The sequence below is a fragment of the Prionailurus bengalensis genome, chromosome C2 (assembly GCF_016509475.1).
Source record: "Prionailurus bengalensis isolate Pbe53 chromosome C2, Fcat_Pben_1.1_paternal_pri, whole genome shotgun sequence".
Lineage (NCBI taxonomy): Eukaryota > Metazoa > Chordata > Mammalia > Carnivora > Felidae > Prionailurus > Prionailurus bengalensis.
The window spans coordinates 130,013,419-130,039,523 of NC_057350.1; the positions used below are offsets into that span (position 1 = coordinate 130,013,419).

A 26,105-nucleotide genomic window follows, 5' to 3' on the forward strand; every position below is an offset into this window, starting at 1 on the left:
AGCACTCAAATTCATTTAATCTTTGTAACCGACAAATTTAGGAGACTGTATAAATTGCCAGATCTTAATGTACGGGTTATTCCCAGGAAGGCTTACCAAAATACAGATCTTCTTTCTTCAAGAAGACTGTGTGTCTCCTAGGTTTCTGTCAATTTTTTAGTATTTTATTTATAATTTTCTTTTTTTTTTAATGTTTATGTATTTTTGAGAGAGTGCCAGTGGGGGAGGGGGCAAAGTGAGGGGACAGAAGCAGGCTCTGCGCTGACAGGCTGACAGCAGCAAGCCTGATGTGGGGCTCAAACTCACTAACCACGAGATCATGATCTGAGCAGAAGTCAAAAGCTCAAATGACTGAGCCACCCAGGTGCCCCATAAATTGATTTTTTCTAATCACAAAAATATTGTCTGCTCTTAGAGAAAGGAAAATTAATAACAACACAACTTCATAACTCAGAAATTATGTGGTCATGATCTCTGAGTTATGATGTTGTGAATGATTTTATTTATCTTTCATTTCTCTTGTAGCATGTAATATTTTTGTCACCAGAAAAAAGTTAAACTTAATGACTCAAGGACTGAGAAGGCTGATTTGCTTTCATAATCCACACCCTGGGATGCCACCCCACTTCCCAAAGCTCCCAGGACTCCAGAGCTAAGTACCTAAGGAGTCTGGGTCTTGGGCCAGCCTGAGCTGGAGGGGTGCATTGGGTGGAGTTGCATGGGGCTGAGGAGGGGGTGGGGCAGCACACAACAGGTACATCTTAGCCTCATGGCTGACAGGAAGACATATGGGAAAAGGGCAGAGAGGCCATGTATCTGTGTGTCCAAGCCCAGCTGTGGAGGTAGGGCCCTCCTTACCACTATGGCAGCGATGCAGTTCTCAATGGTCTCCTCCGTGGTACACTGTAAGGCGCCACCACTTACAGCACTCCACTCATCGCACTTGACCCTCTCATGGTGGCCCACTGAACACCACAGCACCCTCTGGGAGTCTTCCACACCTAGGACAGGTGGAGAAAAGCCCAGCATGCAAAATAAGTCCTCACATACGTCTGGGAGGTTAGTGCCACTGACTGCAGAATGGCTGCCCAATGGTGTCCTCACTGACAGCAGCAGAGTGGGCATGAGACATCCCTGCTCATTCCCTGCCTATCACCCTCTGGGAGAAATGGGGAACTCAGTACTCAGAAGGAACAATGAAGGCAGAGCAGTCCCTCTCCCTATTGACCTCACCTCCTCAAGTACACCCTTCTGAGGGGAGGCCTTTCTGAGCACCAGCCCAGGTCAGGACCTTCCGGGGTTTTCTCTGACAGGACTGGGTTCTCCCATCCAGCAGCATTCCCTAGTTGGTAGTCATGTGTTATCTTTGGGGTGGGCCTAATTGTTCTCCCCTCACCCAATATCTGCTCACCACAGTATACCCACATCTAACACAGTGGCTTTTGTAGGTGCTCAATAACTATTGGTTGACTAAATGAAGAAAAAAATAAGGAAGGAAAGAAAGAAAAAATGAGCCATAGGGATCCAGAGGAAGGCAAGAGCTGAATTAACACCCTCTGACATCCTAGTTTCATTCCTAATAGTGGCAGAGGCCATGTTCCCACATCAGTTTGGGATGTGCTATTTCTCCTGGGCACTGGGAAGGTGACCCTGGTTAATACACAGGACTGAGAACCATCATTACTTCAAACTGACTGTAACCTGAAGGTCTTCAAAACCCTTTTGTGATCTCATAATTCAGGCCTTTGGTGCAGCTCAGCAGAAAATCCCCTCACTAACCCCTGGGAGTTTGTAGCTCCCTTAGGCTCCATGGGCCAGTGAAGGTTGGGTAGGGTGAGGCTTGCAGGCACTGGGAAAACTTCTCTGGCTTTCCTACTCTGCTGCCCTCCCAGGACCTTACACACCTATCCTTAGATGCTGAATGGCAGCAAAATATTTGTATCCCAGGTATAGCTTGGCATCCATCTTAGGAGGGACTCTTAAAAACCCATCGGTAGCATCTGTGAACAGCAAGTCCTTCCCATGAGGAGAGGCAAAGAGCTGGAATTCTGTTGACTTGTCTTTTCCAAAATGTTCCTGTTCAAAGGATAAAACAAACAGAGAAGGAGGGAGGCTGGCATAGCAAGGGAAAGGGAAAACAAACCCAAAACCAAATAAGGAAAACTGAAAGCGAAAAAACATGAGCACCTGAGAGTAAAGACAAAGCTCCTGGCCCACCAACGTCCCTGTGTTTCCTGGGCTTCTCATGTCTCTCTCCAGGGAATACTTTACCCAAATCCCAGCTGGTCTGCCATGTGCGGCTTCAGGGAAACCGCCAGGGGCTGTCCCTCTGAGATTCACACCAAGAGGTACGGGTTGCTGTATGCCAGGCAGCTGCTCCTCCCCAGTGTCAGGTTCCCATGTGACAGGCAGTGAAGGCTGCCTTATTCCTGGCCATTAGTGGCTCTAGTGGCTCTAGTGGTCTTCGTCCTGGAGCGGCTAGTGGTCCAGCACCTGCCACTGAGCCTGGACATCAGGAGTCCTGGGCTCCTCTCCTACCTCAGGCCTACCACTGAAGGACCAGCTGGAAACTTTCCGGCCTCCAAACAATGGAAGGGCCCTTTGCCTACAACTCCCACTAGCTGGCCCAAAGCCATTCCTGACTATTGTACCTACCCCCAAGGTCTTTCCAGTGTCTGTCCACTTTTTGCTTTTGCAGTGGCTGTACATGAAATGTGACCTCTGGCAACCTCCTGTACTTCCTAGGGGTACACACAGCTTACTTCCCAGGGCTCAAGAATCTTCCCAGATATACCCTACAAATTAGTTCCTCTGACCTCTACAAAGTACACAATCCAGGTCCCCAAGGTTGTACCATTTCATCTGGTGGTAGTTTGTATGTATATTCATCATGTCTCCCATACTCATCTGGGAGCAACTCAAGGGCAAGTCATTGTGCCCTTCATCTCTGAATCCCCAGTGCTAAGCAGGGAGCGCCAAGAGAGAGGGGTCACGGGATGAATAAGGGCTGGATGGGAGAGGCTGCCACCAACACCAGACAGAGAGAACGCTCATGGCGAGAGAACCTGCCACTGAGGGAAGTCAGGAGGGCAGGATCGCATGCCAGTAAGATAATAGGAGAATACTCCATAGAGGAGGGGCACCTGCCCTGCATCGTGAGGACCTTTTAGAACTGAAAAGAAAAAAATGGAGCAATGAGGCACTTCTATAGAGTCTTTGGACCAGGAGGTCAATGATATAAGTGAGGGTTTTATGGCCTCTGCTGTCTATAACATATACAGACTGAGTGGCTTTTCAGTGAAGCAGATGATGTGTGACATGGTTCCTGTCCTACACCCAGAAGAACTTCCAGAGTAGCTAGAAGGGAATGTAGGAAAATGCCCCAAATCCAAGCAGGGACACCCCCTCCCCCAAGCAGGAAGGGAGGATGGTGGGTGGGAATACCTGGGCCTGGTTGAGAAGCTCCCAGATCAAGTCCTCCTTGCCCCCCACCTTTCGAGCCACGACAGCATGAGAAGGGAAATGGGCCAGGTGACAGTCCTTGTATTCATCCACTGACTTCCGGGAGTTGTCCAGGCAGAGCAGCTCATACTGGTCCCTGTCAGCTTTGTTTGGCAGGTTCTCTGGGGGAAGAAAGCCCAGATGAGCCAACTGTAGACAGAGCTATAAGCTGTGGTCCCTGCTGCTCCCTGAATCACAGACACTGTTTGACCTTATTGTAATAACTTTCTAGGCCCAAGATGGAGCTAGTCCTGCCGAGGTGCCACATAAGTAAACCAAAATTTAGATCAGCTTTTGTGTCCCTGTAAATGCTCTGCTTGACCAGAAACAAAGTCTATTCAAATCAGCAAGTCCCCGAACACCAAGCCAACCCTGGACCTTCTAACCTAGACAAAGTTGACTATATGGCCCCAGTCAATAGTCTATTTGTCTCTTCCTTGTCCTTTATTCATTTATAGAAGCTCCCTGACTTCCACCCCATTTTTCAGCTCTCCAAAAGGAGACTGTCAACTTCATGAAATGTTAAAATGTGTTTGTATCACCTAATTTGTCTTTAATAATTTTTTAACAACCTAAAGAGGACTGAAAGAAAATTTTTTCCAAATACATTTTATACATATGAGGAACCTGAGGCCTCAGGAGGTGAAATGACTGATTCTCACTGCAGATAGACCCGGGGCCGGGAAGCCTGTTTGGCCCAGGACCCCTCTGACTACCCCACACGTCTGTAACTCTGCCGATAGGAATGATGACAGCAAATGTTTTCTGAGCACTCACAGCACACCAAAGACTGTGCTGAAGGCTTTCATTTAATCTTCATAGCAACTGGGGAGGCCAGTGATATGATGATGCCATTCTAGAGATGAGGAAATGTAGGCTCGGAGAGTCAAGGTAACTTGTCAGCTAGTCTGAGGCTGATGCATCACCATGCGAGGACAATCCAGGTCCCCCACTAAAATGGCAGTCCTCCCCTGGAGGCAGAGCCTGCTGGGGAAAGGTGGTGAAAGAGTTGAAGGAGGCATAGGGCCCCAGTCAGCGTACTCTACAGGTACAAGGAGGGCCAGAAAACCTTGTGAGGGGAACAGACTGTTCGGTTCCCCTTATCTTGGTATTTGAAAGTGTTCTGGGTTGAATTGTGTCCCCTGAAATTCCTATATTGAAGTCCTAAATGCCCATTACCTGAGAACGTGGCCTTACTTGGAAATAGAGTCATTGCAGCTGTCATTAGCTAAGATGAGGTCACACTACAGTAGTGTGAGCCCCTACTCCAGCATGACTGGTATGCTGATAAAAATGATACACACGCAGGGAGAATGCCATGTGAAGAGAAGGACTTAGGTTGGGCCAGTGTGACCACAAGCCAAGGGACACCAAAGAAACCACCAGAAAGCTAGGGGAGAGGCAAAGAACAGATTCCCCCTCAGAACCTCCAGAAGGAACCCACCCTACTCACACCTTGATCTTGGACTTCTAGCCTCTCAAACTGTGAGACAATAAACTTCTATTGCTTAAGCCACCCAGTTTGTGGTATTTTGTCACGGCATCCCTAGAAAACTCATAGAGAAGGTCTTTGGGGTTCATAAACTCTCACACTGAAAGGGAAGGAGTACAATTAGAGTTCTTGTATAAGGTTACAAGTTTAATTAGGTATGTCGAAGAGAAAATACATTTTAAATCTTTATATTAAAAGAAAAAATTTTAATGATTTAGTAATATCAGAATTCAATTTAAAAAAATCAATATGGTCTAATAGCTCCAGAAAGAAAGAACTTTACCTCAAGGTCCCAGTGGTAGCAGCAGCTCCCCAACACTCACTTGTACCCCAAAAGCCTGATGGATAGTCTCTTATAAACTTCTACTTAAAAGGCAATGAGTGGGGGTTCCTGGGTGGCTCAGTTGGTTAAGCGTCCGACTTTGGCTCAGGTCATGATCTCACAGTTCATGATTTCAAGCCCTGCATTGGGCTCGCTGCTGTCAGAACAGAGCCTGCTTTGGATCCTCTGTCCTCTCTCTCTCTGCCCCTCCCCTGCTGACTCTCTCTCTGTCTCTCTCTCTTTCTCTTTCTCTCTCAAAGTAAATAAATTAACTTTTTTTTCGAAGGCAATGAGTGATCTATATTAGCAGGTAAATGACTTTCAGTAAAAGTAAATGAGGACAAGCTGGGACAACCTGTTGTTTTCAGAAAGTGAAGATGTTTTCAAATGCTTCAGGGTGAGTGTTAGAAGACTCTGCCCACTGGCATAGTAACTGTGAGCACTTGAGCAACCAGAGGAAATAACAATGACAATTATCTGGAACAACTTGATTCTGGGAAATGAAACCCATGAATGACCCCACTAATCAAATTTACTGATTATTAATAAGACATGCGTCAGTTGCCAAAATGCTAACAAACCAGGTCAGTGTGTAATAATGAGGGGACTGTGAATTGTGAATAGCTGAACAAAGCAACAAAGGACCTTGAACTCCTCTTTCATGCTAGAGAAAGACACTGTGTTGTAAGGAGCTCTGTGAAAAGTGATGACTTAAAGTTTCCTTTGAGGTAGCAGACATTTATCTTAAAAATGAACCTAGCATACTGAATATTCATTTGGTTTAAACATCTTTAACAATACAAGTGTATTCTGCATGTGATAGAAATTTGATTGGTTACAAAACAAAACCCAGATTCTGTAACTTCAATTTGCCTGAAATATTATTTTGGTTTTTTTGTTTCTTTCTGGTAAATGGCCCAAAACTCTTTTTTTTTTTTAATTTTTTAATCTTTATTTTTGAGAGAGAATGAGAAAGTGGGGGAGCAACAGAGAGGAGACACAAGATCCAAAGCAGGCTCCAGGCTCTGAGCTGTCAGCACAGAGGTCAATGTGGGGCTCAAACTCACAATCAGTGAGTTCATGACTTGAGCCGAAGTCGGCCGCTCAACCGACTGAGCCACCCAGGCGACCCGGCCCAAAACTCTTAAAAGTGTTTATTTTTTTCAATGTAGAAACACAAAAGAAATATATTTTTGTCCACAGTAATAATGCTTTTGCAACACCTCTAGTTGTAGATGTGCTAATAAGTTCTGAAATCATTATAATAATTTGTGTGTTTGTTTAAGGTGTTTGAAGCATTTAGGAGCCATTTATACTGAAGAATTCGGGAGAATGTGATTACATTTGAAATGGATATTGCAGTGGCTAAGAGAATTGAATTATTACAACTTGTTTTATTAATTGTTAAATACTGTTTCAATTCGTTTAGTAGATTTGCAAACTGAACAAATTGAACACTAAACCAAGTACAAATAACAGAAATGATTTTTATACAGAAACTCTCCTGTATCATTAACGGTCTTGTCATCACCCATCTCTAGATGTTAGGAAACTTTCAGGTAAGAACCAGTTCCCCTGGCCAGGGTATGGCTCACATGATTCTCCCTCCATCCAGCACTTACCAAACACTGTCATATGCCTCACGAAGGCCACATCCCCCACACCATCCTGCAGACACCTGAGGAATGGGACAGCGATAGTCAGGCCACTGTCCATGACTTGGGCTCACCCCTGCCCTGGCAACCCCTCTGAGGCTTTGCCCTGACCACTGGCTCACGCGGCTTTGCCCACAGTTTCCCAGACTTCAGTGTGTCCTCACAGAGGCAATGGCCCTGTCTGAGGGGCTTTTGAACCTCCACAGCCAACCCGGGTCTAAAGTAGGCAGGAGCTCTGTAAGCCACAACCCAGGTGATTCTAGGGAGGGATGGTGTGAAGGAAGGACCCGCACTTTCCCCTTCAAAGGCAGCCTAAAGTGATTCGTTTTTTTTTTTTTTTTTTTTAATAAAGCCCGATACATGGAGGATAAAAACTCAGGATAGCCTTGGATTCCCAGCCAGTTTTGTTCTGGTTTTGACCATTAGCCATTTCTCTTACAGACATGGAAAGGTGCCTGCAGAGGGCTGAGAGGGAGGTGGGGAGAGGCGAGCACATGTCCCTGACACAAGGAGATGCTCTGCCAGAAATAAGCAAGCTGGGAGGTCTTGGCCTTTGGCCCAGCTGGAAGCCCAAGCCTGTGTGTGTGGATCCCAGAGACCTAGAGATAGGTCTGTTCCCCAAGCCCTCCCTGGTCCAAGAGGGAGCACACAGGCTCCCTGGGGGGCAAAGAGGGGCTCCCACACAGAAGGCTGCTCCTCAGGATGGTTAAGAGTGAGGGTGGGCCATGGGAGGCACTCAGGACCCTGGGTTTCACACTGACACTCTAGGTGGTCTGAGCAGGCCCTGTCTATTCCCTGTGCCTTAGTTTCCCCATCATCAGGGTGAGGAGAAGCAGGGGGGCCCCACTCACTTGAAGGCACCTGAGTAGCCGAAGTACGGTTCCTGGAAGGAGCAGGCACACTTGTCTGTCCCTTTCCCCACACACAGTTGACACAGTCTGGGGAACGCTGTCCTGTTCGCACAGGGGACACAGCTGCCGGAGAAGAACTCGGCCATTTCTGCTGTGGCTGCTCAACACAGACATATGGACCTCAGGGCATGAACTGGCTGGGGGCCTCTGGGTTGTGTATGTGTGTGAGTGAGTGGCCCTCTGTGAGATCCCATGAGGCTGTACATACTTCCCAAGACTGTCCTAAGGAAGCAGATGTCCAGAGGTGGCCAACAGTGCCCATAGCCAAAGAAGTGGATGGCCCAGGGTCCCCATGTGTTCAGACATCACACCAATGTGTGGGCCTGGGGTCCTAGCATGTCCACTGCAGAGAGCCACCTACCTACACTGAACCACGGGACTGCTCACCTTGTTAACTCACCACCATGGAGGCTCTAGGTGTGGCAGACAGAACTCTAAACACTGCAGGAGCTCCAATTGCTCTTTTTTGCCTCAGGACATGGTCCCACCCACCCCTCTCCCCTTTGGATCCAGGAGCTATGGTAGTTGATGGTAGTTCCAGGAATCCATGGGAGAGGGTTGGGATAACTTGCCTGGTGGTTGGTAGGGGGTAGGCCAACAGTCATAACTTTTCAGACAGATGTACAGCAGTGTCAGACATGGAGGCAAAAGAGACCCCAAGAAAGGGCAAACACGGCCAGAGCTATGGCCCAGGCTTTGGCACTCCATCTGACCCCAAAAGCCCCTTGTTTCTATCACAGGCAAAACATGGATGCTGCAGAATTGGCAGGGATCAAAAGCACAGAAAGATTTGCCCATCGTCTTTCAAAGGCTAACGAGGCACCCTAGACTCCCTTGGCTCCTCATAACTGAACAAAAAGTACATAAAAAATTCTTGGCTCCAGTCTGCTCCTCGCTTCTTGCCCCCATCCCAAACCCTCACCCCAGGCACTGAGGCCTGACTGCCGGTGGTGTGACTATAATCCCTAGTGAGCCTTCCTGGGAAGCTGGAAGGGAGTTCCCCTTTCTCATGAGCCCCAGGGATGGCCCTTGTCAAGGCAAACTGCTGGGGTTACAATGAATGTGGGGCTTTCAGAAGCTCAGAGACCAAGGGACCTTTGCCAAGAGAAGACTCAGCTGCCAGCTCCCGAGGGTCGCTGGTGCAGCAAACCCAGCTAGTCACATTTAAATCAGGCTGTCCTCTCCTCACCTTGTAGTTCATGAAACTCAGTGCCTGATAGTGATTATATGGCCCCAACACAATCTATGTGGGTGACTGGCGTAGGAGTCCTGCCTGAGGGCACCCAGCCCTAGCAAGCCTACCTTTTTCAATGGAGTCAGAAGGAAGAAGTACCCCAATGGGTATGTTCCACCCAGCAGACCATCCTAGGCCCGTGTGGCAAGACTTCTTGCCTTGGAGCTGGTTCAGCTGGAAGTCGCTGTCCTTCTTCACCACAGCTACAGCATAATGGTAGGTTTGTGGATCTGCAAAGGAACAGAGTGAAAGGAGGACCAAAGGAAGACACCACATTATTGCTAACTAATCTTCCAGAGTGTGTGCAATGGGCAACTTCAGGAAATCCTAGGACCTGCACCATCTCCTGGTGAACAGGTGAAAAAAGAAAAAAATTGGCCTTTGATTAACAGGAGTGGGGCGGGGGGAGTCCATTTTCAGGGCAATGAACACTAGTTCCTTTAAGCCAGCCCCTTGTAGCCAATGGAGACGTGGGGTTGAGGCCACCGGCTACTACAGGGCCTGCAGGGAATTCTTAGGGAGACCTTCAGCTCCCAGTCATTGTGATGTTACTGTTTTTCCCCAAAGGCTTTTCTCCTTTCTCTGTTTCTTTGCCTGCAGCCCAGACACAATGGTAAAGGTGTGAGAGGCAGGATGCAGGGGTGACCCCGGGATTTTGACAGAGCCCTGAAAGTTGGACACAGATTGAGGTGGGCTGTGCTCATGTACCCACTGATGACAGTTATGGACAAGTATGGGAGGAGGCAAAGCCTTATTCTTCAACTCCCCCCAAATCTCTCCTCACATCATTCACAGATCCATGTTCTGTAGCAACTGCAGGGGAATTAGCACAGCGAAGAGGCTGTCCAGATCTGTGTGTCTCCAGAGAAGGGCCTCTCAAGGGTGCAACCCCACTGGGTAAGTGATGGACTCTGGACAGCACTGCCCCCTCTTATCCAGCAGTACCAAGGGCATTTCGATCAGGATGCATACAGTTCACAATTTCCCAGGGAGAGTCAACATTCTAGCCCTTGTAGGTCAGCATAGATGACAGACTCCTTCAATCCAAAGAGCTCCAGCAACTCTGTTCCCTACAGGCTGGCAGAGACCCTGCCTCCCCCTATGGCTGCAGTGTCAGACCAGAGACCTGGGACCCCAGGGAGAACGCACCATCTTTTGACCCAAAGAATTCTGCCACGATGGGCTTCAGGTTAAAGGGGAGCAGGCCTGCCTCAAACACCAAACCTCCTTCGACAGTCACAGCATCTGCTTCATTTGCCTGAAAGAGAAGAAACCAGACCATGAATGGAGCCCCTAACCTAGACCTCTGCCAGGGACAGTTGACCCATAGATATCTGCATGGGTCAGACCTCATTTCCTCCTTATTGTCCACTCAAATGTCACCTTCTCAGAAGGCTCTCTCCAACCACATCTTAATACAACCACTCCATGCACAAATGCTGAGCTCCCCCTTTGCTTTTTCCTTCAGTCAACCACCTGACAACCATTCATTGTAAATTCCTTCCCCTTTGGAATGCAAGCTCCACCAAGGTGGGGATACTTTTTTTGTTTGGTTGGCTTTTTCCTGCTGTATCTCAGAACCTAGAGAAGCACCTCCTATAGGTAAGTGTTCAATAAATGTTTGTTGGAGAAGTTAGTGAGTGAATTGTCAAATATTTCCATCCATAAGAAGTTATGGCTTGCACTCACAGATCTGGATTCTCTCTTCAAGTATCTGTCAGCCTAGGATTCCTTCCTTCTTGTGAGAAGCAGCAACCTCACAGCCTCTTCTCAGAAGTGAGGTAGATCATTTCTCAACCCATCATGGAAACCTTTTTTTTTTTTTTTAAAGAGAGAGAATGAGCAGGGGAGGGGCAGAGAGAGAGAGAGAGAGAGAGAGAGAGAGAGAGAGAGAGAGAGAGAATCTTAAGCAGGCTCCACACTCAGCACAGAGCCCGACACGGGGCTCAATCTCACAACCATGAGATCATGACCTGAGCTGAAAACAAGAGTTGGACACTTAACCAACTGAGCCACCCAGCTGCCCTTAGAAATAATTTTTTAAATTCACATATCAGGAGTTGCGGCAAGATGGCGGCTTAGGAGGACGCTGGGCTCACCGCACGTCCTGCTGATCACTTAGATTCCATCTACACCTGCCTAAATAACCCAGAAATCCGCCAGAGGATTAGCAGAACAGAGTCGCCGGAGCCAAACGCAGACGAGAGGCCCACGGAAGAGGGTAGGAAGGGCGGCGAGGCGGTGCGCGCTCCACGGACTGGCGGGAGGGAGCCGGGGCGGAGGGGCGGCTCGCCGGCCAAGCAGAGCCCCCGAGTCGGGCTTGCAAAAGCGGAGGGGCCGGGCGGACTGTGTTCCGACAGCAAGCGCGACTTAGCGTCTGGGAGGTCAGAAATTAACAGCTCTGCTCGGAAAGCGGGAAGGCTGGAGGACAAAGGGAGGGAGAGCTGCTGAGCCCCCTGACAACAGAGCTCAGTTTGGTGGGGAACAAAGGCGCTCGCCAGCGCCATTTCCCCCGCCCATCCCCCAGCCGAAATCCCAAAGGGAACCGGTTCCTGCCAGGGAACTTGCTCGCTCCGCGCAAACACCCAACTCTGCGCTTCTGCAGAGCCAAACCTCCGGCAGCGGATCTGACTCCCTCCCGCTGCCACAGGGCCCCTCCTGAAGTGGATCACCTAAGGAGAAGCGATCTAAGCCTGCCCCTCCTGCCCCCGAGCACCTTGCCTACCCACCCCAGCTAATACGCCAGATCCCCAGCATCACAAGCCTGGCAGGGTGCAAGTAGCCCAGACGAGCCACACCACCCCACAGTGAATCCCGCCCCTAGGAGAGGGGAAGAGAAGGCACACACCAGTCTGACTGTGGCCCCAGGGGTGGGCTGGGGGCAGACATCAGGTCTGACTGCGGCCCCGCCCACCAACTCCAGGTATACACCACAGCACAGGGGAAGTGCCCTGCAGGTCCTCACCACGCCAGGGACTATCCAAAATGACCAAGCGGAAGAACTCCCCTCAGAAGAATCTCCAGGAAATAACAACAGCTAATGAGCTGATCAAAAAGGACTTAAATAACATAACAGAAAGTGAATTTAGAATAATAGTCATAAAATTAATCGCTGGGCTTGAAAACAGTATATAGGACAGCAGAGAATCTCTTGCTACAGACATCAAGGGACTAAGGAACAGTCACGAGGAGCTGAAAAACGCTTTAAACGAAATGCATAACAAAATGGAAACCACCACAGCTCGGCTTGAAGAGGCAGAGGAGAGAATAGGTGAACTAGAAGATAAAGTTATGGAAAAAGAGGAAGCTGAGAAAAAGAGAGATAAAAAAATCCAGGAGTATGAGGGGAAAATTAGAGAATTAAGTGATACACTAAAAAGAAATAATATACGCATAATTGGTATCCCAGAGGAGGAAGAGAGAGGGAAAGGTGCTGAAGGGGTACTTGAAGAAATCATAGCTGAGAACTTCCCTGAACTGGGGAAGGAAAAAGGCATTGAAATCCAAGAGGCACAGAGAACTCCCTTCAGACGTAACTTGAATCGACCTTCTGCACGACATATCATAGTGAAACTGGCAAAATACAAGGATAAAGAGAAAATTCTGAAAGCAGCAAGGGGTAAACGTGCCCTCACATATAAAGGGAGACCTATAAGACTCGTGACTGATCTCTCTTTTGGAACTTGGCAGGCCAGAAAGAATTGGCACGAGATTTTCAGGGTGCTAGACAGAAAAAATATGCAGCCAAGAATCCTTTATCCAGCAAGTCTGTCATTTAGAATAGAAGGAGAGATAAAGGTCTTCCCAAACAAACAAAAACTGAAGGAATTTGTCACCACTAAACCAGCCCTACAAGAGATCCTAAGGGGGACCCTGTGAGACAAAGTCCCAGAGACATCACTATAAGCATAAAACATACAGACATCACAATGACTCTAAACCCGTATCTTTCTATAATAACACTGAATGTAAATGGATTAAATGCGCCAACCAAAAGACATAGGGTATCAGAATGGATAAAAAAACAAGACCCATCTATTTGCTGTCTACAAGAGACTCATTTTAGACCTGAGGACACCTTTAGATTGAGAGTGAGGGGATGGAGAACTATTTATCATGCGACTGGAAGCCAAAAGAAAGCTGGAGTAGCCATACTTATATCAGACAAACTAGACTTTAAATTAAAGGCTGTAACAAGAGATGAAGAAGGACATTATATAATAGTTACAGGGTCTATCCATCAGGAAGAGCTAACAATTATCAATGTCTATGCACCGAATACCGGAGCCCCCAAATATATAAATTCACATATCAATTCACATTTGAAGTAACTTGGCTTTTTCTGAATTTAGTGTTGTGTTTCTATATACTTGCCTCCTTTTTCCTCCTCCCATTTTTCTTACACATGAATTTTATTTATGTATTTATATATAGTATATAATTAATACTCTGTTGCATGTATCAGAACTCAATTTAAATTAACTTAGGTAAAAGAGGCATTTAGTATAAAGGTAAAAGGACAAGAAGGCCACTGGGCCTAGTGAATACCATCAAGGTCAGAAGCAATTACATACATGGGTTTCAGTTCATACCCATGGGCTCCAGCTCATTACTGGTGGTTCCAGATTGTTCTTGCTCTTCCCCCACTTTACCTACATCTTCCCTTCCTGGCTGCCTCCTCCTCAAGCTCCAATGGCTTATGAAAAGTCAGTAGTCTTAATAGAGACTGTATAACCTGCTTCGGCAACTGCATAAGGTCAAATTCTTGTAACAAATCAATCCCCCCCATAGATGAATTAGAAAAATAAATAAATAAAAGTTTGTATTCATGTTTTTGACCCTTACTGAATATTTCCCAATTGTTTTCCAGAAATGACACAGAATTTATAATTCATAATACCAATAACAATGCATATTAATGTCACAGAAACCTACCAGCAAGAAATTCCATCATTTAAGAAATGTTATTACATTTCTAGGTATAAACTGTTACTTTAAGGATGGCTTTATTCAGGGGCCCCTGGGTGGCTCAGTCCGTTAAGAGTCTGACTTCGGCCCAGGTCATGATCTCAGGTTTGTGGGTTGGAGCCCTGCATCAGGCTCTGTGCTGACAGCTCAGGGCTTAGAGCCTGCTTTGGATTCTGTTTCTCCCTCTTCTGTCTACCCTTCCCTGCTCACACTCTGTTTCTATTTCTCTCAAAAATAAATAAACATTAAAAAAAATTTTTTTAAACAATGGCTTTATTTGCATTTGATCATTAAAAAGTATGAACATTTTTTCCTTTATTGTTTATATCTTTTATTAGTTGTAATTTCTTTTCTGCAAGTGGTTTGTCTATAGCTTGTTATCCTTAAGCATTTTTTACAAATTTAAATGATATCTTAATCTAGTTTTTACATTATGCTGTTTTGTCATAGTTGATGTGAATATATTTTTGTATGCTTAAGGTCTTAAAATCTTTTTTTGTCAAAGATTTAAAACTTTTACATTTCCAAGCTTATCTACCTCTGTGATTTATCTTGTTATGTCTATCTATATTAGTCAAATTGCGTCAAACTGAGAGTTTGTTTGGTAAATGGATTAAACACTTCACTTAATTTTGTTGCTGAAGAGTTACCCAGGGGACACCTGGGTGGCTCAGTTGGTTGAGTGTCCGACTCTTGGTTTCAGCTCACGTCACGACCTCATGGTTGGTGAGTTTGAGCCCCGCATCCAGCTCTATACTGACAGTGCGCAGCCTACTTGGGATTCTCTGTCCCTTCCCCCCCACCTCTCTCAAAACTAAATAAACAAACATTAAAAAAAAAAAAAAAAGAGGTACCCAGTTGTCTCGCTAAAGAATCTTTTCTTAGTCATTTACTTAGAAAGTTTGCCTTATCACACATATCAGTGTAAATCTATACCTTATCATACAGATCTGTGTAAATCTACATGTATCTTACCTAAATTTATTAAGCCTATGGCCCTAGTGCCCTAATGTTGGATATTGATCATAGCTGACATCTGCATCATATCATGTAGACAACTAGATAGATGAATATATATATAGCAAGCTGTGAATATGTATGACTTTTGTTTGCTTTCAGCCCTCCTAACATCTGCACCAGGACCCTGGTCTTTGTAATACTGCTATTTAAATATTTTATAGTTTCAGGTAGGCCTCCACCACTCCCTTGCTAATTTTCTTTTTTAAAATACTATTTATAGGGGTGCCTGGGTGGCTCAGTCAGTTGAGCATCCGACTTTGGCTCAGGTCATGATCTCATAGTTCGTGGGTTCGAGCCCCGCGTTGGGCCCTGTGCTGACAGCTCAGAGCCTGGAGCCTGCTTTGGATTCTGTGTCTCCCTCTCTCTCTGCCCCTCCCCCACTCGCACTCTGTCTCTATCTCTCAAAAATGAATAAATGTTAAAAAAATTTTTTTAATAAATAAAATACTATTTATATTCTTATCCATGTGCTTTTTCTTAAGATTTTGTAATTATTTGATACTCCTAAAAGGACTATACTTCGATGAAAATTATATTAAACTTATTAACTTTGAGAAAATATGCAAGTATTTGATATTTAATCTTCCCATCTAGGAATATGTCATATGTGTTTATTAATAAATATTGTTCATTTATCCTAGACCTTTGTATTATATTTGTTTTTTTTTACTATGAAATTTATTGTCAAATTGGTTTCCATACAACACCCAGTGCTCATCCCAGAAGGTGCCCTCCTCAATACCCACCCTCCTCTCCCTCCCACCCCCCCATCAACCCTCAGTTTATTCTGTTTTTAAGAGTCTCTTATGCTTTGGCTCTCTCCCTCTCTAACCTCTTTTTTTTCCCCCTCCCCCATAGACTTCTGTTGAGTTTCTCAGGATCCACATAGAGTGAAAGCATATGTTATCTGTCTTTCTCTGTATGAATTATTTCACTTAACATAACACTCTCCAGTTCCATCCACGTTGCTACAAAGGGCCATATTTCATTCGTTCTCATTGCCACGTAGTGTTCCATTGTGTATATAAACCACAATTTCTTTATCCATTCGTCAGTTGATGGGACATTTAGGTTCTTTCCATAATTTGGCTATTATTGAGAGTGCTGCTATAAACACTGGGGTACAAGTGCCCCTATGCATCAGCATTCCTGTACCCCTTGGGTAAATTCCTAGCAGTGCTACTGCTGGGTCATAGGGTAGGTCTATTTTTAATTTTTTGAGGAATCTCCACAGTTTTCCAGAGCAGCTGCACCAGTTTGCATTCCCACCAACAGTGCAAGAGGGTTCCCGTTTCTCCACATCCTCACCAGCATCTATAGTCTCCTGATTTGTTCATTTTAGCCACTCTGACTGGCGTGAGGTGATATCTGAGTGTGGTTTTGATTTGTATTTCCCTGATGAGGAGTGACGTTGAGCATTTTTTCATGTGCCTGTTGGCCATCAGGATGTCTTCTTTAGAGAAGTGTCTATTTGAGGAGACAGCGGCAAGATGGCGGCTTAGGAGGACGCTGGGCTCACCGCACGTCCTGCTGATCACTTAGATTCCATCTACACCTGCCTAAATAACCCAGAAAACCACCAGAGGATTAGCAGAACGGAGTCGCCAGAGCCAAACGCAGACGAGAGGCCCACGGAAGAGGGTAGGAAGGGCGGCGAGGCGGTGCGCGCTCCACGGACTGGCGGGAGGGAGCCGGGGTGGAGGGGCGGCTCGCCGGCCAAGCAGAGCCCCCGAGTCGGGCTTGCAAAAGCGGAGGGGCCTGATGGACTGTGTTCCCACAACAAGCGCATCTTAGCGTCTGGGAAGTCATAAGTTAACAGCTCTGCTCGGAAAGCGGGAAGGCTGGAGGACAAAGGGAGGGAGAGCTGCTGAGCCCCCTGACAACAGAGCTCAGTTTGGTGGGGAACAAGGGCGCTCGCCAGCACCATCTCCCCCGCCCATCACCCAGCCGAAATCCCAAAGGGAACCGGTTCCTGCCAGGGAACTTGCTCGCTCCGCGCAAGCACCCAACTCTGGGCTTCGGCGGAGCCAAACCTCCGGCAGTGGATCTGACTCCCTCCCGCTGCCATAGGGCCCCTCCTGAAGTGGATCACCTAAGGAGAAGCGATCTAAGCCTACCCCTCCTGCCCCCGAGCACCTTGCCTACCCACCCCAGCTAATACGCCAGATCCCCAGCATCACAAGCCTGGCAGGGTGCAAGTAGCCCAGACGAGCCACACCACCCCACAGTGAATCCCGCCCCTAGGAGAGGGGAAGAGAAGGCACACACCAGTCTGACTGTGGCCCCAGCGGTGGGCTGGGGGCAGACATCAGGTCAGACTGCGGCCCCGCCCACCAACTCCAGGTATACACCACAGCACAGGGGAAGTGCCCTGCAGGTCCTCACCACGCCAGGGACTATCCAAAATGACCAAGCGGAAGAATTCCCCTCAGAAGAATCTCCAGGAAATAACAACAGCTAATGAGCTGATCAAAAAGGACTTAAATAACATAACAGAAAGTGAATTTAGAATAATAGTCATAAAATTAATCGCTGGGCTTGAAAACAGTATATAGGACAGCAGAGAATCTCTTGCTACAGACATCAAGGGACTAAGGAACAGTCACGAGGAGCTGAAAAACGCTTTAAACGAAATGCATAACAAAATGGAAACCACCACAGCTCGGCTTGAAGAGGCAGAGGAGAGAATAGGTGAACTAGAAGATAAAGTTATGGAAAAAGAGGAAGCTGAGAAAAAGAGAGATAAAAAAATCCAGGAGTATGAGGGGAAAATTAGAGAATTAAGTGATACACTAAAAAGAAATAATATACGCATAATTGGTATCCCAGAGGAGGAAGAGAGAGGGAAAGGTGCTGAAGGGGTACTTGAAGAAATCATAGCTGAGAACTTCCCTGAACTGGGGAAGGAAAAAGGCATTGAAATCCAAGAGGCACAGAGAACTCCCTTCAGACGTAACTTGAATCGACCTTCTGCACGACATATCATAGTGAAACTGGCAAAATACAAGGATAAAGAGAAAATTCTGAAAGCAGCAAGGGGTAAACGTGCCCTCACATATAAAGGGAGACCTATAAGACTCGTGACTGATCTCTCTTTTGAAACTTGGCAGGCCAGAAAGAATTGGCACGAGATTTTCAGGGTGCTAGACAGAAAAAATATGCAGCCAAGAATCCTTTATCCAGCAAGTCTGTCATTTAGAATAGAAGGAGAGATAAAGGTCTTCCCAAACAAACAAAAACTGAAGGAATTTGTCACCACTAAACCAGCCCTACAAGAGATCCTAAGGGGGACCCTGTGAGACAAAGTCCCAGAGACATCACTATAAGCATAAAACATACAGACATCACAATGACTCTAAACCCGTATCTTTCTATAATAACACTGAATGTAAATGGATTAAATGCGCCAACCAAAAGACATAGGGTATCAGAATGGATAAAAAAACAAGACCCATCTATTTGCTGTCTACAAGAGACTCATTTTAGACCTGAGGACACCTTTAGATTGAGAGTGAGGGGATGGAGAACTATTTATCATGCGACTAGAAGCCAAAAGAAAGCTGGAGTAGCCATACTTATATCAGACAAACTAGACTTTAAATTAAAGGCTGTAACAAGAGATGAAGAAGGACATTATATAATAGTTACAGGGTCTATCCATCAGGAAGAGCTAACAATTATAAATGTCTATGCACCGAATACAGGAGCCCCCAAATATATAAAACAATTACTCATAAATATAAGCAACCTTATTGATAAGAATGTGGTAATTGCAGGGGACTTTAATACACCACTTACAGAAATGGATAGATCATCTAGACACACGGTCAATAAAGAAACAAGGGCCCTGAATGAGACATTGGATCAGATGGACTTGACAGATATATTTAGAACTCTGCATCCCAAAGCAACAGCATATACTTTCTTCTCGAGTGCACATGGAACGTTCTCCAAGATAGATCATATACTGGGTCACAAAACAGCCCTTCATAAGTATACAAGAATTGAAATTATACCATGCTTACTTTCAGACCACAATGCTATGAAGCTTGAAATCAACCACAGAAAAAAGTCTGGAAAACCTCCAAAAGCATGGAGGTTAAAGAACACCCTACTAACGAATGAGTGGGTCAACCAGGCAATTAGAGAAGAAATTAAAAAATATATGGAAACAAACGAAAATGAAAATACAACAATCCAAACGCTTTGGGACGCAGCAAAGGCAGTCCTGAGAGGAAAATACATTGCAGTCCAGGCCTATCTCAAGAAACAAGAAAAATCCCAAATACAAAATCTAACAGCACACCTAAAGGAACTAGAAGCAGAACAGCAAAGGCAGCCTAAGCCCAGCAGAAGAAGAGAAATAATAAAGATCAGAGCAGAAATAAACAATATAGAAACTAAAAAAACTGTAGAGCAGATCAACGAAACCAAGAGTTGGTTTTTTGAAAAAATAAACAAAATTGACAAACCTCTAGCCAGGCTTCTCAAAAAGAAAAGGGAGATGACCCAAATAGATAAAATCATGAATGAAAATGGAATTATTACAACCAATCCCTCAGAGATACAAACAATTACCAGGGAATACTATGAAAAATTATATGCCAACAAATTGGACAACCTGGAAGAAATGGACAAATTCCTGAACACCCACACTCTTCCAAAACACAATCAGGAGGAAATAGAAAGCTTGAACAGACCCATAACCAGCGAAGAAATTGAATCGGTTATCAAAAATCTCCCAACAAATAAGAGTCCAGGACCAGATGGCTTCCCAGGGGAGTTCTACCAGACGTTTAAAGCAGAGATAATACCTATCCTTCTCAAGCTATTCCAAGAAATAGAAAGGGAAGGAAAACTTCCAGACTCATTCTATGAAGCCAGTATTACTTTGATTCCTAAACCAGACAGAGACCCAATAAACAAAGAGAACTACAGGCCAATATCCCTGATGAATATGGATGCAAAAATTCTCAATAAGGTACTAGCAAATCGAATTCAACGGCATATAAAAAGAATTATTCACCATGATCAAGTGGGATTCATTCCTGGGCTGCAGGGCTGGTTCAACATTCGCAAATCAATCAACGTGATACATCACATTAACAAAAAAAAGAGAAGAACCATATGATCCTGTCAATCGATGCAGAAAAGGCCTTCGACAAAATCCAGCACCCTTTCTTAATAAAAACCTTGAGGGGCGCCTGGGTGGCGCAGTCGGTTAAGCATCCGACTTCAGCCAGGTCACGATCTCGCGGTCCGTGAGTTCGAGCCCTGCGTCAGGCTCTGGGCTGATGGCTCGGAGCCTGGAGCCTGTTTCCGATTCTGTGTCTCCCTCTCTCTCTCTGCCCCTTCCCCGTTCATGCTCTGTCTCTCTCTGTCCCAAAAATAAATAAACGTTGAAAAAAAATAAATAAAAAATAAATAAAAAAAAAATTAAAAAAAAAAAGTAAAAACCCTTGAGAAAGTCGGGATAGAAGGGACATACTTAAAGATCATAAAAGCCATTTATGAAAAGCCCACAGCTAACATCATCCTCAATGCGGAAAAACTGAGAGCTTTTTCCCTGAGATCAGGAACACAACAAGGATGCCCACTCTCACCGCTGCTGTTTAACATAGTGCTGGAAGTTCTAGCATCAGCAATCAGACAACAAAAGGAAATCAAAGGCATCAAAATTGGCAAAGATGAAGTCAAGCTTTCGCTTTTTGCAGATGACATGATATTATACATGGAAAATCCAATAGACTCCACCAAAAGTCTGCTAGAACTGATACATGAATTCAGCAAAGTTGCAGGATACAAAATCAATGTACAGAAATCAGTTGCATTCTTATACACTAACAATGAAGCAACAGAAAGACAAATAAAGAAACTGATCCCATTCACAATTGCACCAAGAAGCATAAAATACCTAGGAATAAATCTAACCAAAGATGTAAAGGATCTGTATGCTGAAAACTATAGAAAGCTTATGAAGGAAATTGAAGAAGATTTAAAGAAATGGAAAGACATTCCCTGCTCATGGATTGGAAAAATAAATATTGTCAAAATGTCAATACTACCCAAAGCTATCTACACATTCAATGCAATCCCAATCAAAATTGCACCAGCATTCTTCTCGAAACTAGAACAAGCAATCCTAAAATTCATATGGAACCACAAAAGGCCCCGAATAGCCAAAGGAATTTTGAAGAAGAAGACCAAAGCAGGAGGCATCACAATCCCAGACTTTAGCCTCTACTACAAAGCTGTCATCATCAAGACAGCATGGTATTGGCACCAAAACAGACACATAGACCAATGGAATAGAATAGAAACCCCAGAACTAGACCCACAAACGTATGGCCAACTCATCTTTGACAAAGCAGGAAAGAACATCCAATGGAAAAAAGACAGCCTCTTTAACAAATGGTGCTGGGAGAACTGGACAGCAACATGCAGAAGGTTGAAACTAGACCACTTTCTCACACCATTCACAAAAACAAACTCAAAATGGATAAAGGACCTAAATGTGAGACAGGAAACCATCAAAACCTTAGAGGAGAAAGCAGGAAAAGACCTTTCTTACCTCAGCCGTAGCAATCTCTTACTCGACACATCCCCAAAGGCAAGGGAATTAAAAGCAAAAGTGAATTACTGGGACCTTATGAAGATAAAAAGCTTCTGCACAGCAAAGGAAACAACCAACAAAACTAAAAGGCAGCCAACGGAATGGGAAAAGATATTTGCAAATGACATATCGGACAAAGGGCTAGTATCCAAAATCTATAAGGAGCTCGCCAAACTCCACACCCAAAAAACAAATAACCCAGTGAAGAAATGGGCACAAAACATGAATAGACACTTCTCTAAAGAAGACATTCGGATGGCCAACAGGCACATGAAAAGATGTTCAGCGTCACTCCTTATCAGGGAAATACAAATCAAAACCACACTCAGGTATCACCTCACGCCAGTCAGAGTGGCCAAAATGAACAAATCAGGAGACTATAGATGCTGGAGAGGATGTGGAGAAACGGGAACCCTCCTGCACTGTTGGTGGGAATGCAAACTGGTGCAGCCGCTCTGGAAAGCAGTGTGGAGGTTCCTCAGAAAATTAAAAATAGACCTACCCTAGGACCCAGCAATAGCACTGCTAGGAATTTATCCAAGGGATACAGGAGCACTGATGCATAGGGCCACTTGTACCCCAATGTTCATAGCAGCACTCTCAACAATAGCCAAATTATGGAAAGAGCCTAAATGTCCATCAACTGATGAATGGATAAAGAAATTGTGGTTTATATACACAATGGAATATTACGTGGCAATGAGAAAAAATGAAATATGGCCTTTTGTAGCAACGTGGATGGAACTGGAGAGTGTGATGCTAAGTGAAATAAGCCATACAGAGAAAGACAGATACCATATGGTTTCACTCTTATGTGGATCCTGAGAAACTTAACAGGAACCCATGGGGGAGGGGAAGGAAAAAAAAAAAAAGAGGTTAGAATGGGAGAGAGCCAAAGCATAAGAGACTGTTAAAAACTGAGAACAAACTGAGGGTTGATGGGGGGTGGGAGGGAGGAGAGGGTGGGTGATGGGTATTGAGGAGGGCACCTTTTGGGATGAGCACTGGGTGTTGTATGGAAACAAATTTGTCAATAAATTTCATAAAAAAAAAAAAGAGAAGTGTCTATTCATGTTTTCTGCCCATTTCTTCACTGGATTATTTGTTTTTCAGGTGTGGAGTTTGGTGAGCTCTTTACAGCTTTTGGATACTAGCCCTTTGTCCAATATGTCATTTGCAAATATCTTTTTCTAATCCGTTGGTTGCCTTTTAGTTTTGTTGATTATTTCCTTTGCTGTGCAGAAGCTTTTTATCTTCATGAGGTCCCAATAGTTCATTTTTGCTTTTAATTCCCTTGCCTTTGGAAATGTGTCGAGTAAGAAATTGCTGTGGCTGAGGTCAGAGAGGTCTTTTCCTGCTTTCTCCTCTAGGGTTTTGATGGTTTCCTGTCTCACATTCAGGTCCTTTATCCATTTTGAGTTTGTTTTTGGGAATGGTGTAAGAAAGTGGTCTAGTTTCATTCTTCTGCATGTTGCCGTCCAGTTCTCCCAGCACCATTCGTGAGAGACTGTCTTTTTTCCATTGGATATTCTTTCCTGCTTTGTCAAAGATTAGTTGGCCATACTTTTGTGGGTCTAGTTCTGGGGTTTCTATTCTATTCCATTGGTCTATGTGTCTGTTTTTGTGCCAATACCACGCTGTCTTGATGATTACAGCTTTGCAGTAGAGGCTAAAGTCTGGGATTGTAATGCCTCCTGCCTTGGTCTTCTTCAAAATTCCTTTGGCTATTCGGGGCCTTTTGTGGTTCCATACAAATTTTAGGATTGCTTGTTCTAGCTTCGAGAAGAATGCTGGTGCAATTTTGATTGGGATTGCATTGAATGTGTAGATAGCTTTGGGTAGTATTGACATTTTGACAATATTTATTCTTCCAACCCATGAGCATGGAATGTTTTTTCATTTCTTTATATCTTGTTCAATTTCCTTCATAAGCTATCTATAGTTTTCAGCATACAGATCTTTGACATCTTTGGTTAGGTTTATTCCTAGGTATTTTATGCTTCTTGGTGCAATTGTGAATGGGATCAGTTTCTTTATTTGTCTTTCTGTTGCTTCATTATTAGTGTATAAGAATTCAACTGATTTCTGTACATTGATTTTGTATCCTGCAACTTTGCTGAATTCATGTATCAGTTCTAGAAGACTTGTGGTGGAGTCTATTGTATTTTCCATGTATAATATCATGTCATCTGCAAAAAGTGAAAGCTTGACTTCATCTTTGCCAATTTTGATGCCTTTGATTTCCTTTTGTTGTCTGATTGCTGATGCTAGAACTTCCAACACTATGTTAAACAACAGCGGTGAGAGTGGACATCCCTGTCGTGTTCCTGATCTCAGGGGAAAAGCTGTCAGTTTTTCCCCATTGAGGATGATGTTAGCTGTGGGCTTTTTATAAATGGTGTTTATGATGTTTAAGTATGTTCCTTCTATCCCAACTTTCTCGAGGGTTTTTATTAAGAAAGGATGCTGAATTTTGTCAAATGTTTTCTCTGCATTGATTGACAGGATCATATGGTTCTTATCTTTTCTTTTATTAATGTGATGTATCACATTGATTGATTTGTGAATGTTGAACCAGCCCTGCAGCCCAGGAATGAATCCCACTTGATCATGGTGAATAATTCTTTTTATATGCTGTTGAGTTCGTTTTGCTAGTATCTTATTGAGAATTTTTGCATCCATATTCATCAGGGATATTAGCCTGTAGTTCTCTTTGTTTATTGGGTCTCTGTCTGGTTTAGGAATCAAAGTAATTCTGGCTTCATAGAATGAGTCTGGAAGTTTCCCTTCCCTTTCTATTTTTTGGAATAGCTTGAGAAGGATAGGTATTATTTCTGCTTTAAATGTCTGGTGGAACTCCCCGGGAAAGCCATCTGGTCCTAGACTCTTATTTGTTGGGAGATTTTTGATAACTGATTCAATTTGTTTGCTGGTTATGGGTCTGTTAAAGCTTTCTATTTCTTCCTGGTTGAGTTTTGGAAGTGTGTGGGTGCTTAGGAATTTGTCCATTTCTTCCAGGTTGTCCAGTTTGTTGGCATATAATTTTCATAGTATTCCCTGATAATTGCTTGTATTTCTGAGGGATTGGTTGTAATAATTCCATTTTCATTCATGATTGTATCTATTTGGGTCATCTCCCTTTTCTTTTTGAGAAGTCTGGCTAGAGGTTTATCAATTTTGTTTATTTTTTCAAAAAACCAACTGTTGGTTTCATTGATCTGCTCTACAGTTTTTTTTAGATTCTGTATTGCTTATTTCTGCTCTGATCTCTATTATTTCTCTTCCTCTGCTGGGTTTGGGGTGTCTTTGCCATTATGCTTCTATTTCCTTTAGGTGTGCTGTTAGATTTTGTATTTGGGATTTTTCTTGTTTCTTGAGATAGGCCTGGACTGCAATGTATTTTCCTCTCAAGACTGCCTTCGCTGCATCCCAAAGCGTTTGGATTGTTGTATTTTCATTTTCATTTGTTTCCATATATTTCTTAATTTCTTCTCTAATTGCCTGGTTGACTCATTCATTCTTTAGTAGGGTGTTCTTTAACTTCCATGCTTTTGGAGGTTTTCCAGACTTTTTCCTGTGGTTGATTTCAAGTTTCATAGCATTGTGGTCTGAAAGTGTGCATGGTATGATCTCAATTCTTGTATACTTATGAAGGGCTCTTTTGTGACCCAGTATGTGATCTCTCTTGGAGAAGGTTCCATGTGCACTCGAGAAGAAAGTATATGCTGTTGCTTTGGGATGCAGAGTTCTAAATTTATCTGTCAAGTCCATCTGTTCCAATGTATCATTCAGGGCCCTTGTTTCTTTATTGATCCTGTGTCTAGATGATATATCCATTGTTGTAAGTGGGGTACTAAAGTCCCCTGCATACCACGTTCTTATCAATAAGGTTGCTTATGTTTGTGATTAATTGTTTTATATATTTGGGGGCTCCCATATTCGGCACATAGACATTTATAATTGTTAGCTCTTCCTGATGTATAGACCCTGTGATTATTATATAATGCCCTTCTTCACCTCTTGTTACAGCCTTTAATTTAAAGTCTAATTTGTCTGATATAAGTATGGCTACCCAGCTTTCTTTTGACTTCCAGTAGCATGATAGATAGTTCTCCATCCCCTCACTTTCAAGTTGAAGGTGTCCTCAGGTCTAAAATGAATCTCTTGTAGACAGCAAATAGATGGGTCTTGTTTTTTTATCCATTCTGATACCCTATGTCTTTTGGTTGGCGCATTTAATCCATTTACATTCAGTGTTATTATAGAAAGATGTGGGTTTAGAGTCATTGTGATGTCCATAGGTTTCATGCTTGTAGTGATGCCTCTGGTACCTTGTCTCACAGGATCCCCCTTAGGATCTCTTGTAAGGCTTGTTTAGTGGTGACGAAT

The 26,105-nt window shown here is 44.3% G+C and overlaps 1 protein-coding gene across 1 annotated transcript in view; it reads right to left on the minus strand.

The window, feature by feature from the left end:
- Positions 1–26,105, minus strand: part of LOC122491973 (inhibitor of carbonic anhydrase-like) — a 67,974-nt gene that overhangs the window by 20,733 nt on the left and 21,136 nt on the right. The window contains exons 3-9 of the mRNA XM_043595370.1: positions 10,265–10,373; positions 9,184–9,345; positions 7,822–7,978; positions 6,938–6,993; positions 3,445–3,623; positions 1,905–2,076; positions 859–1,001 (exon numbers count right to left, since the gene is read on the minus strand). Coding sequence (XP_043451305.1) covers positions 859–1,001; positions 1,905–2,076; positions 3,445–3,623; positions 6,938–6,993; positions 7,822–7,978; positions 9,184–9,345; positions 10,265–10,373 — 978 coding nt within the window. The remainder of the gene's footprint in view (positions 1–858; positions 1,002–1,904; positions 2,077–3,444; positions 3,624–6,937; positions 6,994–7,821; positions 7,979–9,183; positions 9,346–10,264; positions 10,374–26,105) is intronic.